Here is a 16073-nt window from a genome sequence, read left to right as displayed (position 1 = left end):
AGGTCTGACTAAAGACACACATGTCATTGATGTACGCCAGGGCTAAGTTTTCCATTCCCCTTAGCTGTCTAGAATCTTCCCAGGCCTAGGCATGGGGTAGGCATTGGACACGGTGATGGCTTTAAGCTTCCGATAGTCCCCACAGAACCAGATTATCCCGTCTTTCTTGGGGACTAGCCCCACGGGTGAGGCCCGTGGGCTGTTGAACGGCTGGATTACATTTAAAGCCAGCATTTCCTTGACCTTTCTCTTTAGGGCTGCTTTCCCAGTGACTCTGAATGGGGAACACCTGATGGGGTGATTGGCTCCTACCTTAGGGAAGGGGGTCTCCCCCCCCTTTTTTTTCAATCCTCCTTTTCCAGGTTCAGGGGTTCCCTTACTCTCCTTCCATACAGCAGCTTGAAAGGGAAGAACTCTGTGGATTCCTGGGACACCACCAGCTGCCTCCTGATTCCCCCCAGTTTTATTTCCCCTTGGGGAGCCCATTCCTGGTAGAGGAATCCCTTCTCCCACAGGACTATGTCCCTGCAGCCTTCCCCAAGGGGGTTTGCAGCACTGTGGCCAACAAGTTCCCTCAGCTTTTTCAAGGAGGGATCCTTCCGCAGCTTGGTCTGGAATTTAGCTGCTGGGGAAGGAAGTGGGACCTGCTTCCTCTTGCTGGTTGGGCCTGGGGTCACAGGCCCCCTGAGCCCTGTTCCTGGTAGCTTCCTCCCTGCTGTGTAATCACTTCCCAGCAGCACGTCTGGACCAGGCAAACCTGGTTGGCAGCAGACCTGCCCTGCCTGTGTGTCCCCCCACTCAGCTGGGGTCTTAGCTTCCACCATGCTCGGCGCTGCCCTTGCTGTCCCAGTGGGGGCAGGTAGGGAGCTCTTTGCTCTGCTCTTTGCTCTTTGCTTCCTGTGTCTGCACAGGGATCTGGGCCATAGGCAGGGCGAGGACCTTTATCCCAAGGACTTATACCCAGGTTACACAGCCCCTCAGCATTGGCGGCTGCACCACCCGGGGCCTGACAACAGTTCTCTCTGTCCCAGGGTCTCGCCACCCCAGGCTTCGCCACCCCAGGCATGTCTCCCCATTGACCCCCACCTTCTGCTCCCACTGGGGGTCTGAGGAGCCTGAGCCCAGGAGACTTCATGCAGACATATAGGCCGGGGCCAGGAGTTGGAGCCTGTCCACCACCCCGCCCATCTGGCTGACAGTGTTTATGGCCTTGGGACCCAGCAAGGGAGCTAGGTACCGGGGCTTTTCCGCAGGGTCCCCCTGGTTACCCGCCTGCTTGAAGGCTGTGTGGTGGGCATCCACATCCCCTCCGTCCTTAACCAGGGGCAGCAATTTAGTGTTGAGGTTCCCTGCGGAACTGGCAGCCTAGGGTCTATCCCCACTCACCCCCGGGAAGCCCCCTATGCCTTTCCGCTCCCCCATTGCCAGGCCATGCTGCTGTTGCTTTTCCTGCAGCTTTTCCTCGGGCACTTGCTTTTTCTCATGGTCCTCTCGCTCTCTCAGACTTAGCTCCAATTTCATCCGTCTTCGACCCCCTGATGGGGGAACCCAATTGTGAAGACCCTCGTCCAGTTGGGGACCAGACTCTTGGGGATGCCTGGTTACCCCTCCATCTGCTCCCAGATCCTCTTGTAGCCCCATTTGGGTCAGGAATCTGCTCCTTAGAGCGGTCCTTGTCCTCCAGCTGCACGATTAACTGGGCCTTGGTGAACTTTCCAATGCGTAACCCTCTCTTTTTGCCCAAGATTACAATATCCTTCTTAAGGAGATGGTGATAGGCCATCACTCCGCTGTTCCCAAGTTGCTTTGGACTCAGAGGCCCGTGTGCTTTCAGCTTCCCCATGATTTCCAGGAAAAACCCCGAGTGTGACAGCCCTTCTTGTGGTTACCACCTCTCTGCCAGGGTTGAGCTGCAGACTTCTCCGCCCCAAGACTGCTTGCTGCAGTCCTCAGGGGGACCCTGTTACTCCAACAGTCCTCCTTGCTGGTCACACACTCCCAGGAGTTAATCGTCCCCTGAAACTGTCCCTTTTTCAGCCTTCAGCATGCCTGGTCCTTATTATTCCCCCTTTGTTTTACTGCTCCCCAGTTACTTACTGCAAGAAGCACCATTCACGGGGTGCAGTACATCCCACTGCTGCCACCAGTTGTCATGGAGTTCCTGGGCGATGCTTTGGAACTGCTTCCCACAAAGCCAGTCAGGACTTTGGAGAGCCTCCTCTCCCTTGGAGCAGACTGTTTTCAGGGCAAGAAGCTTCACCTTCCTGGGTCTCTCCTTGGAGCATTTAGCATATGCCCCTCCGTGTGCTTCCCACAGTGAGTCTGCCCAGGCGGGGTCCTGGGGAAGCCAGAGGGTCCTGCACCCCTGCTTTGCAGTCAGACGTGACTTTTAGCCAGTCAGTAAAACAGGTTTATTAGATGACAGGAACATGGTCTAAAACAGAGCTTGTAGGTACAGCAAACGGGACCCCTCAGCCGGGTTCATTTTGGGGCCCAGTGAGCCAGACAACCCCATTTGCACTCACTCCACATCTCCAGCCAGCCCCAATCCCCCTCCACCCCTCCTTTCTGGCCTTTGTCTCTTTCCTGGGCCAGGAGGTCACCTGATCTCTTTGTTCACCTTTAGCTGTTCCCTTGCAAGAGAGGAAGGGCCCTGGCCATTTGTTGCTAGGAGACAGATTGTTGGCCATTTATGCACACTGGAGACTTAAGAAATGCATAGGGGAAAACGAGGCACCCACACAATATTTAGAGGAACCATTAAGAACAGTTCCACTTTGTCACATCTGCGTTCTCCCCTGGTAACTGTTACAGGAAGTATTAGCAGAGCAACAAACGCATTTGGAAAGAGGGTGGTCATCGTATTTGTGCACATATATTCCAGAACAGCCTTTGGAGTTGATCCTGCTGAAATGTGTCTTGAAAGAGCTTTCAGTTCATCACCTAAATCACTTGCATCAATATCGCGCATGTCATCGTGTGTCAACACTGTCTCTAGTGCCCTGCATTGCTGGTGTAGGTCTTCTTCAGGTATAGTGAGGAGTTTTGGAATATTGTACAACATCCCAAATATACTGCTGTGTTTCTTGAGTGGCATGAAACGTGCTTCAACTGACTGTATTGCACAATCTAGCACCAGGTTAAAGAATTCAACTTTGAATTGTTGTTTGGGGTCTCTTATGGGATTATCCCGTGCCTCGTAATCAAAATGTCTTCTTCGGTGACTCTTGTATTCTTGAATGGGGTGGGAAAATAGCTTCAGTGTGAAGTTCCTCTGCCAACTTCTGTGCACTCTTCAAAACGTTTTGAAATCCCTCATCTGACCGGTAAGACTGTAGGTATGACTTTGCTTTGTCCAGTTGTTCCATTGCTCCAGATATATCAAGGTCAACACCTTGGAGTCTCTTGCTTACAACATTTATTTCAAACAGTATGTCATGCCACAACACTAAGCCACACAGAAATGTGAAGTTATGTAAGTTTCTGGTGATTCCATTTCCCTCTGCCATTGTTCTCCCACAAACAGTTCCTGTCATAACATTATCCTCCATAATGACAACTATGGCATCATCTAGCTTCCCAATTTGGTGTTTGATAGGCTTTATTGCCCCCACTCAACTTTCCCATCATGTGGCACTCAGTGGTTTCAGTGGCAGAGAGGATGTTGCTTCAAAATTTGCCATCCATGAATTGATGCAGAGAAAAATACATTGATGCTTTGAATTACATTAAAAAATTCAGCAGCCTCACTAGAAGCTGATGCTGCATCACTGACCACCAAGTTCAATGAATGAGAACTGCATGGGACAAAAAAAGCTCGAGGGTTTAACTCTCAGATCCGTGTCTGCACTCCTCTGTTGTTTCCTCTCATGTTGGCACCATTATCGTAGCCCTGACCTCTCATGTCAGCTATCGCAATTCCCGTATCTTCCAGCTTTTTAAGAAGCACATTTGTCATACCAGCTCCTGGAGTATCATCAATGTCAATACATTCTAGAAAATGCTCTCTGACAGTCACCATTGCAGGGACATTTTCACTAGGTTCTGTTGTTACAAAACGCACCATTAAAGTCATTTGTTCCATATGGCTGATGTCAGGTGTGCAGTCCAGAATAACAGAGTAATATCTTGCTGACTTCAGATCGGCCACAATCTTCTGTTTGTCTTTTGTTGCCAGTAACTGTATGATCTCATTTTCAATTGTTTTTCCAAGGTAATGGTGGGTGTACATTTCTTGGGTGGTGGGTGGTACATTTCTACATTCTGCTTAGATGCTCCTGGAGTACAGCATCAAACTCAGCCATCAGCTTCACAATTTTAAGGAAGTTTAAGTAAGTTTGGCACATACAGCTGATCTGAAGGGCCACACAGTGCTAGGTTTTGGGTAGCAAGCATTCTCACAATGGCAATGAGCCTTTTCAGAACATTTTGCCAATGCAATCTTCTCTTGATGCTGATCATCTATGGTGGCCTTTAACCTTAGTCTCATTTCAAACTCTTTCCACCTATGGAATGCTCTCTGGTGATTTGCTGCCTTCTCATGGCATGCCAGATTTCTAGCCAGATTTTTCCAGTCCTTTGTTCCTGTAGAACCCAATGTGGCTGGAACATTAGACTGGAAGAGTTTGCAACAAAAACAGTATGCAGCATTCTGGGCTTTTGGGTACATAAGCCATGGCCTTTCCACTTTGTACCATTGGGGATTTCACGCCAGTAATGTGTTGGATGGAAACTTCTATTTTCATTGTCTTTGGGGAATATGATGTTTTTCACTTGCTGTGGCCCATGCAGTACAAGGAAGTCCCTCAGGCTACTGCTCAAGTGGGTCCACAGTCCTGGATCATCTAGACTTAAGGAACTAAACTCAGCAGCAGCTGTTTCTTGTGCCTCCACCGCACTCTTCTCTGATCTACACTTTTCTTCAGGAATGTGCATGGTTACATCCATTTGAGATGGAGTTATGGATGCTGCAGTAGCTGCCAGGTCACCTGCACTCTGACTAACTGGAAGATCAGGCATCTCCTCACCACTCACATCCTCACTGGGGCCGGAAGGCTCATCGTGAACATTTGTGTCTATGTATCTCAGGAGAGCTCCTTCCTGCTTAGATAGAAAAGCTTCCTTTGCTTTCTTTCTTTTTCTGAATGCTGCCCCAGAGGGGCGTTTTCTTCTTTCACTCATGACTGCTGTTCTGTGCCAGCTGTAGTGGCTCTCAACACACAGTTGAAGGGGACAAATAAGCAGGCTGGTTGCAGGACCTGAGTGAGGAAAGATATCAGCATCTTAAGGGCCTAACTGGCTCCTACTACTTCAGTTGACTGCCTGTTCTCCTCAAGTGGGTTCAGGGAAGCAGCAGGAAACAGGAAGCTCCCTGAGACGCTGGTGTTAATCACTCCAGGCTCCTGGGGGTGCTAGAGAGATACATAAAAGGCTCCTCCTCCTCTCTCTCCCTGCAGCTCCTGCTGCTTTCTGTTATTCCCTCTCACCTTTTCCCCTGCCTGCCTGTTATGTCTCTTGTGCTCTCCTTCCTCCAGCACAGCACTCCACCATCTCTGTGCATCTAGAGCAGAGAGAATACATATGCACCAGCAGCAGATGCAATTTTCTACATTTGGGTCCTAGTGGCGCCTCTCCCCCCAGTCTGGCACCTGAGGCGGCTGCCTCAGTTCGCTTCATGGTAAGGCCAGCCCTGCCTGAGGCACTTACAACAAAATTGTATTGAGGTGAATTATAACCACACCTTTATACACAACACCCACAATACCTTTGCCTACTCCTGATACTAACAAATTATTTTTCCTCCGGGCCATGTTCTACAAATAGGCCTGGATTCAGTAAAACACTTAAGCCTGTACTTTGCTTCAGTGGTTTGGGGCACAATGAGGTTTTAGTCCATGACTAGAGCTCCTATGCACTAGAGTAATATAAATAAATAGTAATGACCAAAAAAATGCATCAAATAGCAAATAGATAATGGGGCTACTTATGTACTTAAAGTTAAGCACATTCCTAAATCAGGCCCTTTAGGCCATCAGAACAACAACAGATTTTCTTCCATGAGCATATTTTCTTGGGAGAGACACAGAACAGGATTAGGATAACTACAGTGTATCCTCCGCTAGACACAGGCATTAACTCTAAATCACAGACATCTCTTTATGATACTTCTAGTTTTTAATTACACAGAGGGCTGGTGATGGGTAAAGCATTTCCTTCCGCATAGCTACTAAACAATACATGTATTTAAGACATAGGGAAGAAAAATTACACCCTTTGCTGTGTTACAGAACATCGCCAAGTCGTCTGCCTCAGTAGACTCAGACATCTCTAAAATTGCCTTTATCAAGATGAACAGACACACACACACACACACACACACACACAAATTACTACATTAAAACAGTTATGGGAGTACAACTGACACATCACAAAGTATCTGTGAACCAGTTAAAATTCATCCCTCCTTTGCTTACCCGCCAAGTCTTGAATTTACAGAACTACGGAAATCAAAAACAGAAAAAGCCAGTGAGTTCAGCTTGTTCCTCTCCTTGCCAGTGCAGAATTGCTCCCCATAGCATTTTGAGTGCTTTGTCTAGTCTAGTGTCAAATAACACAAGTGATGGTGCTTCCACCAATCCACTGGGAAGATCATTCCATATAACACATCTGACTCTTAGGAAATTTAACCAAAATTGTCTTTTACTGAGGTAGTTGTTGTTTTGTTTTTAACCATTGCTCTTAGTCATAAGTTGTCGAAACAATTCTTGCTCTTCCTTTGTGCTTATTCCTCTTCAGGAACTTGTAGACAGTTAACGTTAGCCCCCAATCTGCTTTGCCTCAATTAGCATTCCACCATATTATACATATTAGGGCATCACTTACAGTTTGTTTTCAAGGCTAAATAATTTTTGTGAGAGACAGACAGAGCGAGTGTGAAAAAGCTGAGCAAATGGCCCATTGAGGGGTGGAGGAGCAGCTGAGCCTAGGTTACATCACTTTCACCTCTCTTGTCACTCCAGGTGTCCCCTCATGATATCTCTGTTTGGTGCTGGGGGTGTGGCTACAAGAGATTAGCCATTTGTTATTACATCATCATTCCCCTCCAGACATACAGGGAAATGGGCCTGGGGATTAATGCTGACCATGTCAGCATGACTTTTTGAGGGAAACCTCTTCACATCCTTTAGGCAAAGGCTGAATGGTGCTGGCCAATGTTGGTGATCCTATGGTAATGTGGCTCGAGCTGATCTCCATTCAGTTAGCATGGAGTATCCTATACTCTGTGCAAATGCCTAGCGCTCCAAAGATGCGCAAGAACTGCAGAATTTCATCACAAATATGGAACCATTTGTGGGCTTGGAGTGCCAGCTCCCTACTTGTGTGCGCGCACACACATACCCTAAGGGGATCACTCCCAGGACAAAACTCTGCAATTTGGCCTGAACTAGCCCTTCCATGGATTTTCTCCACCAAAGTGATATCTGGTCCTCAATCCTTACTTTGGCAAATTCCCGCTGACTCCCACTGTTTCTTCTGAGTTCTCTCCTATTTGTCATCATCTTCCTGGGACTGAGTTGCTCAGAATGCATCCTCCTACCTCAGGGGAGAGCAAACTATGGCCCAGGGGATGCATCCAGTCCTTCAGACGTGTTAATCTGGCCCTCGAGCTCCTGCCAAGAAGCAGGGTCCGGGGCTTGCCCCACTCCATGTGTGCTGTGGCTCCGCGCGGCTCCCGGAAGCAGCAGCATGTCCCCCCTCCAGCTCCTAGGTGTAGGAGCAGCCAGGGGCCTCCGCATGCTGCCCCCAACCTAAGCACCGCCCCTCCAGCTCCCATTGGCCAGTAACCATTGGCCAATAACCATGGCCAATGGGAGCTGCAGAGGCGATACCTGCGGACAGGCAGTGTGTAGAGCCACCTGGCTGTGCCTCCGTGTAGGAGTGAGAGGGGGGACATGCTGCTGCTTCCCGGAGCTGCCTGAGGTAAGCACTGCCCAGAGCCTGCACCCCAACCCCCTGCCCCAGCCCTGACCCCCCTCCTGCCCTCCAAACCCCTCGGCCTCACCCTCCTGCACCTCAGAGCCCGCACCCCCAGTCAGAGACCTCACCCCCCACCTGCACCTCAACCCCCTGCCCCAGCCCTGAGCCTCCTCCTGCACACTGAACTCCTCATTTCTGGCCCCACCCCAGAGCCCTCCCCCCCTCCAGCCCCCAATTTCGTGAGCATTCATGGCCTGACATACAATTTCCATACCCAGATGTGGCCCTCATGCCAAAAAGTTTGTCCACCCCTGCCCTACCTAGTACTGGTGTTAGTGTTGCCATCCATAGTTAAGGGAGAAGCAAAGAATTCTGAAATCATATTTTGGCAAGTCAAAAGTCTACTAATTCATCTTTAAGGAATTTAAGTTATCATTAACCCCTTGACACGAGGATTCTGGATTTCCAGTGCCAATTATATTACCTCCTGTGCCTGGGCAGAAAAGGGGTTCTCATTCAACGCATCACCTTTCATCTGAACTTCTTCAGATAAACTGGCACAATGATCAAGAGCAACGTTGTTCAAGCTGTAATAAACCCAATAGATGTCACATGTCATTTTGGACTGGATTGAGCCAACTACTCCAGAGATATACAGAAAATGAAATGTCAGGATCTCAAAAGGTGTTTTGTAATAGAATGTGCTAGGAATATATATAACACAAACAAAAGCTTTGTTTACTGACTGTTAAGGTTGTATCAGGAGACACCTCATCCAGCCAATACCGTAAACACATGGAAATACGGAGTTAAAAAGGGAAAGACTTAATTCCTTTTCACCTTTATAATGCTGTCAATAATGCACTCCAGCGCTCCACATTGCCATCAGATGCCAAAAAGCAATGCAGAGCTGCCTCAAATTCGCACTCTAATGCAAAGTCTTAATGGTGATGTCAGCAAGGAAAAGGCTGAATAACATCCCAAATGCATGCCACGCGTGACCATCAGATAGGGTCGAAAAAGACTTGGATAAGTTCATGGAGGATAGGCCATTAGCCAACATGGTCAGGGATGCAACCCCATGCTCTGGGTGTCCCTAAACTACTGTGTGCTAGAAGCTCGGCCTGGATGACAGGGGCTGGATCACTCAAATTGCCCTGTTCCGTTCTCTCCCCGTGAATCACCTGACACTGGACTAGATGACCACTGGTCTGACTCAGTGTGGCTGTGCTTATGTAGAAATCAACTGTAGCACAGGAGGCTGGCACTAAGATACCAGCATTATAATGTTTTTTTCCTCAGGATTTGTTCAATAGTGTCTCATGTGTTGTCCCCCCCCCCCACCCTTTTATCACTAAGATACATAAAAGTGTGTGGAACAATACTTGGAAGGGTGTCTCACAGCCATTTGGAAATGGCAATGAATGTATTTATTGACAAATTAATTTTACATTGTGAGCTACAAGTGACAGCAATTTTTTCTGCATTCAGACTCATTATGCAAGATCTCACACAGAATTTACTAGGATAAAGCATCTGAAGAGCTCTTTTCTTGCCATAAGAATACAGTTTTTCCATTGTAATATGTGTTTTTATTTCCACTACATAATCTTCAGTTGAAGAGCGCATGATAGGACAGAACTTCCTAATTTAAGACGAAAAGTCACACCGACACAGTGAAAGGTGCCAAATTACCAGCCCAGCACACAGGGGCCAGATTCTCAGCCAGCTTGCAAGGGGAAGGATGGTCATGATGTTAAGGCACCAGACTGGAGCTCAGAAGATGATGGCTCCATTCCCATCCCTGAACCACATTTACTGCTTCACCTTCAGCAAGGTCAAAAATTGGTCAGTGCCCCAGTTCCTCATCAGCAGAATGAAGTTAGGTGCAATGATTTTACAGAAGCATGAGGATTGTTGGCAACCAGTGGCATATGTATGTAAATCACCGACTGAGGCGGAAACCAGATATGCACAGATCAAAAAGGAGCTTTTAGGAATATTGTTTGCCTGTGAGAGATTCAATCAATATATTTATGGACAGAGACTGGAGGTTGAAATGGACCAGAAGCTCCTGATGGTATTATTTAGTAAACTGCTAACTGACTGTACCTTAAGGATTCAAAACATGATAATAAAGCTACAAAGGTATGATTTCGTTGTGACCTATATGCCTGGTAAACTCATGTTAACTGCAGCTGCACTTTCCAGAATAGTGGCTCCCATGAAACTAGGGAAAACTTTAGCGTGAGTGATGCAAGCCTAGGTAGATTTGATTGCAAAGTCAATTCCCATAGTTAACAGGAAGCTGCAAGAAAGAAGAGAGAAAATGGAGAAAGATGAATTATTGGGAATCCTTAAAGAAGTGATAATTAAAGGGTGGCCTGTCCAAGAAGAAGAGACTATTGGAGCTGCAGACATGAACTTACTGTGATAGATGGGGTGATTTTCAAGGGCAGAAAGGTTGTAATTCCAATGAGCCTCTGAAAAGAAATGCTACAGAAGATCCACGAGGGTCATTTAGGAATTGAGAAGTGATAACAACAAGCATGAGCAGTGCTGTATTGGCCGTGGATCAATCACAACATTGCTAATGTGGTAGGAAACTGCTTTTCCTGCTTGAAATACAAGCCATGCCAACAAGCAGAGCCACTGAGACCTCATCCAGTTCCACAAAAGCCTTATGAAAAGGTCGGCAGTGACTTATTTACCTGACAATCAAAGCATTAATTAATAGTCACAGAATATTATTCTCTGTATCCAGAAATGTGCACACTGCACAGTACTAATAGTAAGTCAGTGATAGCCGGCATAAAGGGAATCTTCTCAAGACATGGAATTCCAGATGAAGTCTTTGGCAATAATGGGCCACAATTTTTCAGTGTAGATTTTAGGAAATTTGCCATAGATTGGGATTTTCATCACAAAACATCAAGTCCAAATTACCCCTAATCAAATGTGGAAAGGTCCATACAGTCAGTAAAGACTCTTATGAAAAAGACTTTTGACAGTGGGAGGATTTGTATAAAGCTTTATTGGTTTACCCAAGTACACCTCTGGAGAATGGCTTTTTTCCAGTTTAGCTGTTAATGGGAAGAAAGACCAGATCTAATTTGCCAATTACTGATAACTTGCTGAAATTTCATAACAATGAAACCGTATGGAAGATGAAAGAAAATCAGAAGTGGAAGCAGAAATATTATTTTGACAAAAGGGCCCATGATCTCCCATCTCTTAACCCAGGTGTTAGAGCTGTGATTCCTTGGGCACATTCTAATATTTGGGGCAAAAGAGGTACTATTAAAGAACAGCTGCATCCAAGATATTATGTAATCCAGACAGACCAGGGGAACACATTTCGATGTAATCAAAGGGATTTACGAGTAATCTCAGAAAGTCCCAACACATTGACAGTAGATGTGGACTCTGGCATTTCCCAGCTGACTGATCCTTTATCAACGCACAGAGGAGAAACTGTCAAGGAACAAGAGAACAACTCAGACGTTAAGATAAGAGAATCCAGCAGCCTGTGTCTTTTAAATCAGCTTTTAAAGGCCCCAATCTTATAAAACTCAACACTATCCACAGTGTCAAAAGAGAACTTGCATGACAACATACCTATTAGTCCTAGGCAAGAACTTTTAATTTCCTGTAAAATAAGAAAGCAGATGTAACTCCTGTCTCTGAAGTGTCCATTCTATGGTAGTGATTCTCAGACTGGAAGTGAATGTACCATTGCTGATTGCATTAACAAAAGAACACTGCTCATTTTGATTTTAAATGAACCACAAAAACCATGCGCCTTCCTTGAACTCCTTGTTAAGAAGATTCACCAGGGCTGTCAATTGAAACCTGTGCATTTCAAGTGTAACAACTAATTGCAATTCCAAAATTGGACTCCATGTCATTTTATTAATGGCTATGTAATTTCAGTCCCAAAATTGATCTGGCTTGAAAGATAGCATTTAGTTTTGAGCCTGTAGACTTTAATTGACAGCTTTGAGCCTAGAATCAAACACAGATGCATTAAATAAATAAATACATAAATAAAACAATGCAGATATGCTGCTACTGCTACCACCACTTCCACACACTCTCATACGTGCCACATCCCAAAGTCTCAGGGTGCAAAATCTACTGCAGCAAGTCAAAAGTGACATTTATGTTGTGCGTCTATCAATCCTAAACCTTTATAAAATACAGGCTCTGGATTTCAATTAATTTAGACCAAAGCAGTCATCTTATGTGACCCTTTCATCCCCACCTAACTCATCAGAATTAAAAATGGTATGGAAAATACTTTGAACTTAAACAATAACTAAGGAAACCACTTGACATTCAGGGCTATCCCCAAAGCAACCAGAACCAGTCAAGCTTGAGATACAAGCAGGACCTGCTCCACCAAGGGAACTAGAACTAATGGCCTCCTCTCTTCCTAGCATGGAGAACACAGCAGTGGAGAGGTGTCATCACAGCCTCCTAACATCTTCATTCACTCAATTGTGAAACTTAGACTCTGGTGGTTTTGTTCTTAGTGCTGTATTGCTCTTGATCATTGGAACCTTTTTCCAACCCTGTCAAGCTGCACAGTCTTGCTCACTGTCACTACCCCAGGTTTCCTATAACCTGTTTGCTGCCCCTATCAAGCCTCACACTTGGAAATTTCACCTCAGGGCATCCCTCTTTGTGCTCCTTTTTTTACAAGGACTCTGTCCCCAGGAGCAGGGCTCCCTGGTAGGTGTTCTTTAAAAGCTGCTGCAGAGATTCCCCATTCACCACAATTCCACTCCAGACCGAATTAACAACAACTTGCTGCCTGCTCTGGAAATGCTTCTAATTTAAAAGACATAATATGGCAATATCAAAAAGAGACCAGTATGCTTCTCTGCGGTACCCTGAATAGTCAATTTCAGCTGCTCAAATGGCAACTCTTTGCGTGTAGCTTTCCACAAAGCCTAAACGCTGCTAAAGAATTCCCAGACTCAGAGCTGAATATATTATGGTGAACTCATATTGTAAGATGGCTGGAAATATCTGCAACAGAATTGTGAAACTATTCAATGTTCTGAGCAGATGCCTACCAGTTGCAAGGGGACACATCCTGGCTAATTCACGTTGGCATAGCTCTATTGACTTCAGTAGTGCTATGTCAATTTATAGCAGCTGAGGAACTGACCTAAGCCCCGTAAAAAAACAAATAAAAAAAACCCCCAACCAATGAAACAAAACCCACCCCCAAACTTGCATGTTTTTCCAGAATTCCTTAAACACCTGTATATGAGTTGGAGTAACATTTAGCTCCCACATATACACTGTTAACCTAAGCAAAAAAATGCTCCTATTAGCTAAACTGGCAGTGAAAGAATGTATCCTACTGAAATGGAAACTCAAGACAACATGTTCACTAGGATTATTATTCTCATGGGGACAACAACCTTCCAAAGCAGATCTTTCACTAACTGTACCTAATCAGATCTGACAGCCATTTCAAGACATCTAGTTTGATTGGAGAGATGCAGAAGGTCTTCCCTATTCAACAACCATGGCCAATCCCCCTGCTACTTACTGTCCCTTTTCAGTGTGGCATCTATATTTGTATCTTCTCACTTCACATGTGGCTACACATCAGAAAATCAGTAATGATTTTAAATTCTATGTTAATCTCTCTCTCTCACTCTCCAGACTCCAAAAAGACACAAATCTCAGATTAATCCTATTTTGATCTTAATCCTATATTGAGCTTTCCAACACATATTTTGTACAGCTAGATGCAATTCTTTGAGTCCTCCTGGGTAAGGATATTTGTACACTTCATGCAGACGTGATCATATGTGTTATTTTGATTTTTATGTATGTTAAAAAGTCAAAAACTGAAAAAAATTAAAACAAAAAAGGAAAATGAAACATTATCAGCTCCCTAATCATCTCTTTATTAGCATAAATATACAGCAGTTTTTGACAGGGACACTCCAGATGATGCCTCCGGGTTTAAATAGTTTATATTTAAACCCTGTACTGCTCTTTGGTATGACTCTATCTATATGGTCTCACAATCAATAAATGCCATCTAGCATGGCAGATTTAAATGACTCAGGTTCTTAAGACTGATGCTTTTAGGTATTAAACCCTTGACTGAAGTTTCCTGGGTGATATTAAATCACAGAGCTTTATTCACCTGAAAAGATCTGTGGCCTTCTGAGCTGCACATAAGCTCACGGAAGTCAAGAAGGTTTGCAGATCTGGTTTCAGATTTATTCATTCAGGCTTTGGATGGGGTGCAGAAGCTCTTAGTTGTTGTTTGGAAAAGTGTTTTAACACCCTTGGATGAAAGACACTAGGTAGGTATTAATTCATTAATTAATTAGGTCCAGATTGAGTAATGCATGTTGATTTCAATAGGATTAATTGCAGAGTAAGGTGCTACACAAGAGGGCCGGTGCTACCATTAAGGCAAACTAGGCAGTTGCCTAGGGCGCCAAGATTAGGGGGCGCCAAAAAGCGGTCCCCCCAATTTTTTTTTTACAGTGTTCCTGGGCTGGGCTGCCGGTGGCGCGCTGACACGTGCAGCTCAGACTCCCTCTCTCAGCACAGCGCCCGCTCCACTTCTCCCGCCTCCCAGGCTTGCAGCGCCAATCAGCTGTTTGGCACCGCAAGCCTGGGAGGGGAGGAGAATTAGAGCGGGGGTGGCGTGCTCGGGCCGGGGGGGTGGGGAGCTGATGCGGGAGGTGGGGGCCTCAGGGCAGGGGGGCGGAGCTGCTGCAGGGCTCCCCACCCCAGCTCACCTCTGCTACGCCCCCTCCCCTGAAACAGGAGGCTAGTATCCCAACCTGCAGAGAGAAATGGCCAATTTATTTGCACAAAGGAAAATAAGCAATGAGAGAAGTGAAACAGAAGAGAAGCCTGGAGAAACACCACAAGTTTGTAGATATGAATCAGGTGCCTACAGCGAATAGGAGAGAAAGTGATTCAGAGAGATAGGTTCGGAAAGTGAACCTATGAGGGGCGGCTATTGTAATGATGAACACAGTATAAATAAATTGGATTGACTGACTGACTGACTGACTTGGAGTGTCCAACAAAGCAGAATCATGTAATTCCAGCAATGCACAAGCTCATTATTGCCTGAGATTTCTAGCCACAAACGCCATCGAGACAATAACTGGAGACACTACTGGAATCAGCCATTCAGCTACTTCCCAAGATGCCTGCATGCCTCATTGTTGTCATTAGCTAATTAATCCAGTGCTAGTGTTCATGTGTCTTAAATTGTTGCCACTCTTGGGTTGAGAACCAAGCTGTTTGCTACATGTCTATCCTTGTGCAAATATCCTTTCTGCTGCACTCCTGGCTATTGGGGCCTGTATATAACTCAGTGCGTACATGACTAGGTATACATTCACTTTCAGTTTGACTTGGTGGGCACTGAGGGTTTGGAAAATAGTGCCCTGATCCTGAATGCATACCTGTATGTGGTTACATTGCATGCATATGCAATCTTCACTGTCCCTTATACATCATTGGCAGCTTAAAAAAATCTTTAGTTTTGGTTCTATTTCTGATTTTCTGTCACAGGTGTGAAGCTGCAATTTTCATCAGAGGCAAACTGAGCTGGATCAGAAGGACGTACTGAACTGGAAGAAGTGGTTTCTTTAACCAAGGAGGAGGTCTCTTAAGAATGGCTTCCAATTTTTTGTGGGTAGCCTTCATTGCTTTCCTCTGTACTGCACCATAAAATGCTCTCACTATGGGAGATTTGTTTAAAGAAATCAACAGAGTGGTTCAGATGAGGATCAAGGTTTTTAAATGAACAAACATTTTAGTTGTATATTAACAGCTACTCTACCAGTGACACCAACAATAGTTACAGCACCTGATCCAAAAACACATAGGTAGGTTCAAATACATTTTGTCCTCATTAATTAGGCATGCTGAGGTTTCATTTAATGCTTTATTTCACAGATACTTTAACTGCAGTGCAGCTTCTTCTCTATTACCATCTCTTTGGATTGAGATTATGATACTTGTTTAATCTACCTACGTGAAGCTGTAACAAGAACACAGACTGTTAATCAGCTGTGAGGAACATACCAGATTTA

At 45.4% G+C, this 16073-nt stretch overlaps 1 protein-coding gene across 1 annotated transcript in view; it reads left to right on the top strand.

Moving 5' to 3' along the window:
* Positions 1-15866, top strand: part of GALNT18 (polypeptide N-acetylgalactosaminyltransferase 18) — a 445377-nt gene extending 429511 nt beyond the window's left edge. The window contains exon 12 of the mRNA XM_065594861.1: positions 15550-15866. Within this exon, the coding sequence (XP_065450933.1) occupies positions 15550-15555 (6 nt within the window). The 3' untranslated portion in view covers positions 15556-15866. The remainder of the gene's footprint in view (positions 1-15549) is intronic.
* The last annotated feature ends 207 nt before the right edge of the window (positions 15867-16073 follow it).

This window comes from Chrysemys picta, chromosome 4, assembly GCF_011386835.1.
Source record: "Chrysemys picta bellii isolate R12L10 chromosome 4, ASM1138683v2, whole genome shotgun sequence".
Lineage (NCBI taxonomy): Eukaryota > Metazoa > Chordata > Testudines > Emydidae > Chrysemys > Chrysemys picta.
This window is presented reverse-complemented; position numbering and strand designations above follow the sequence as displayed.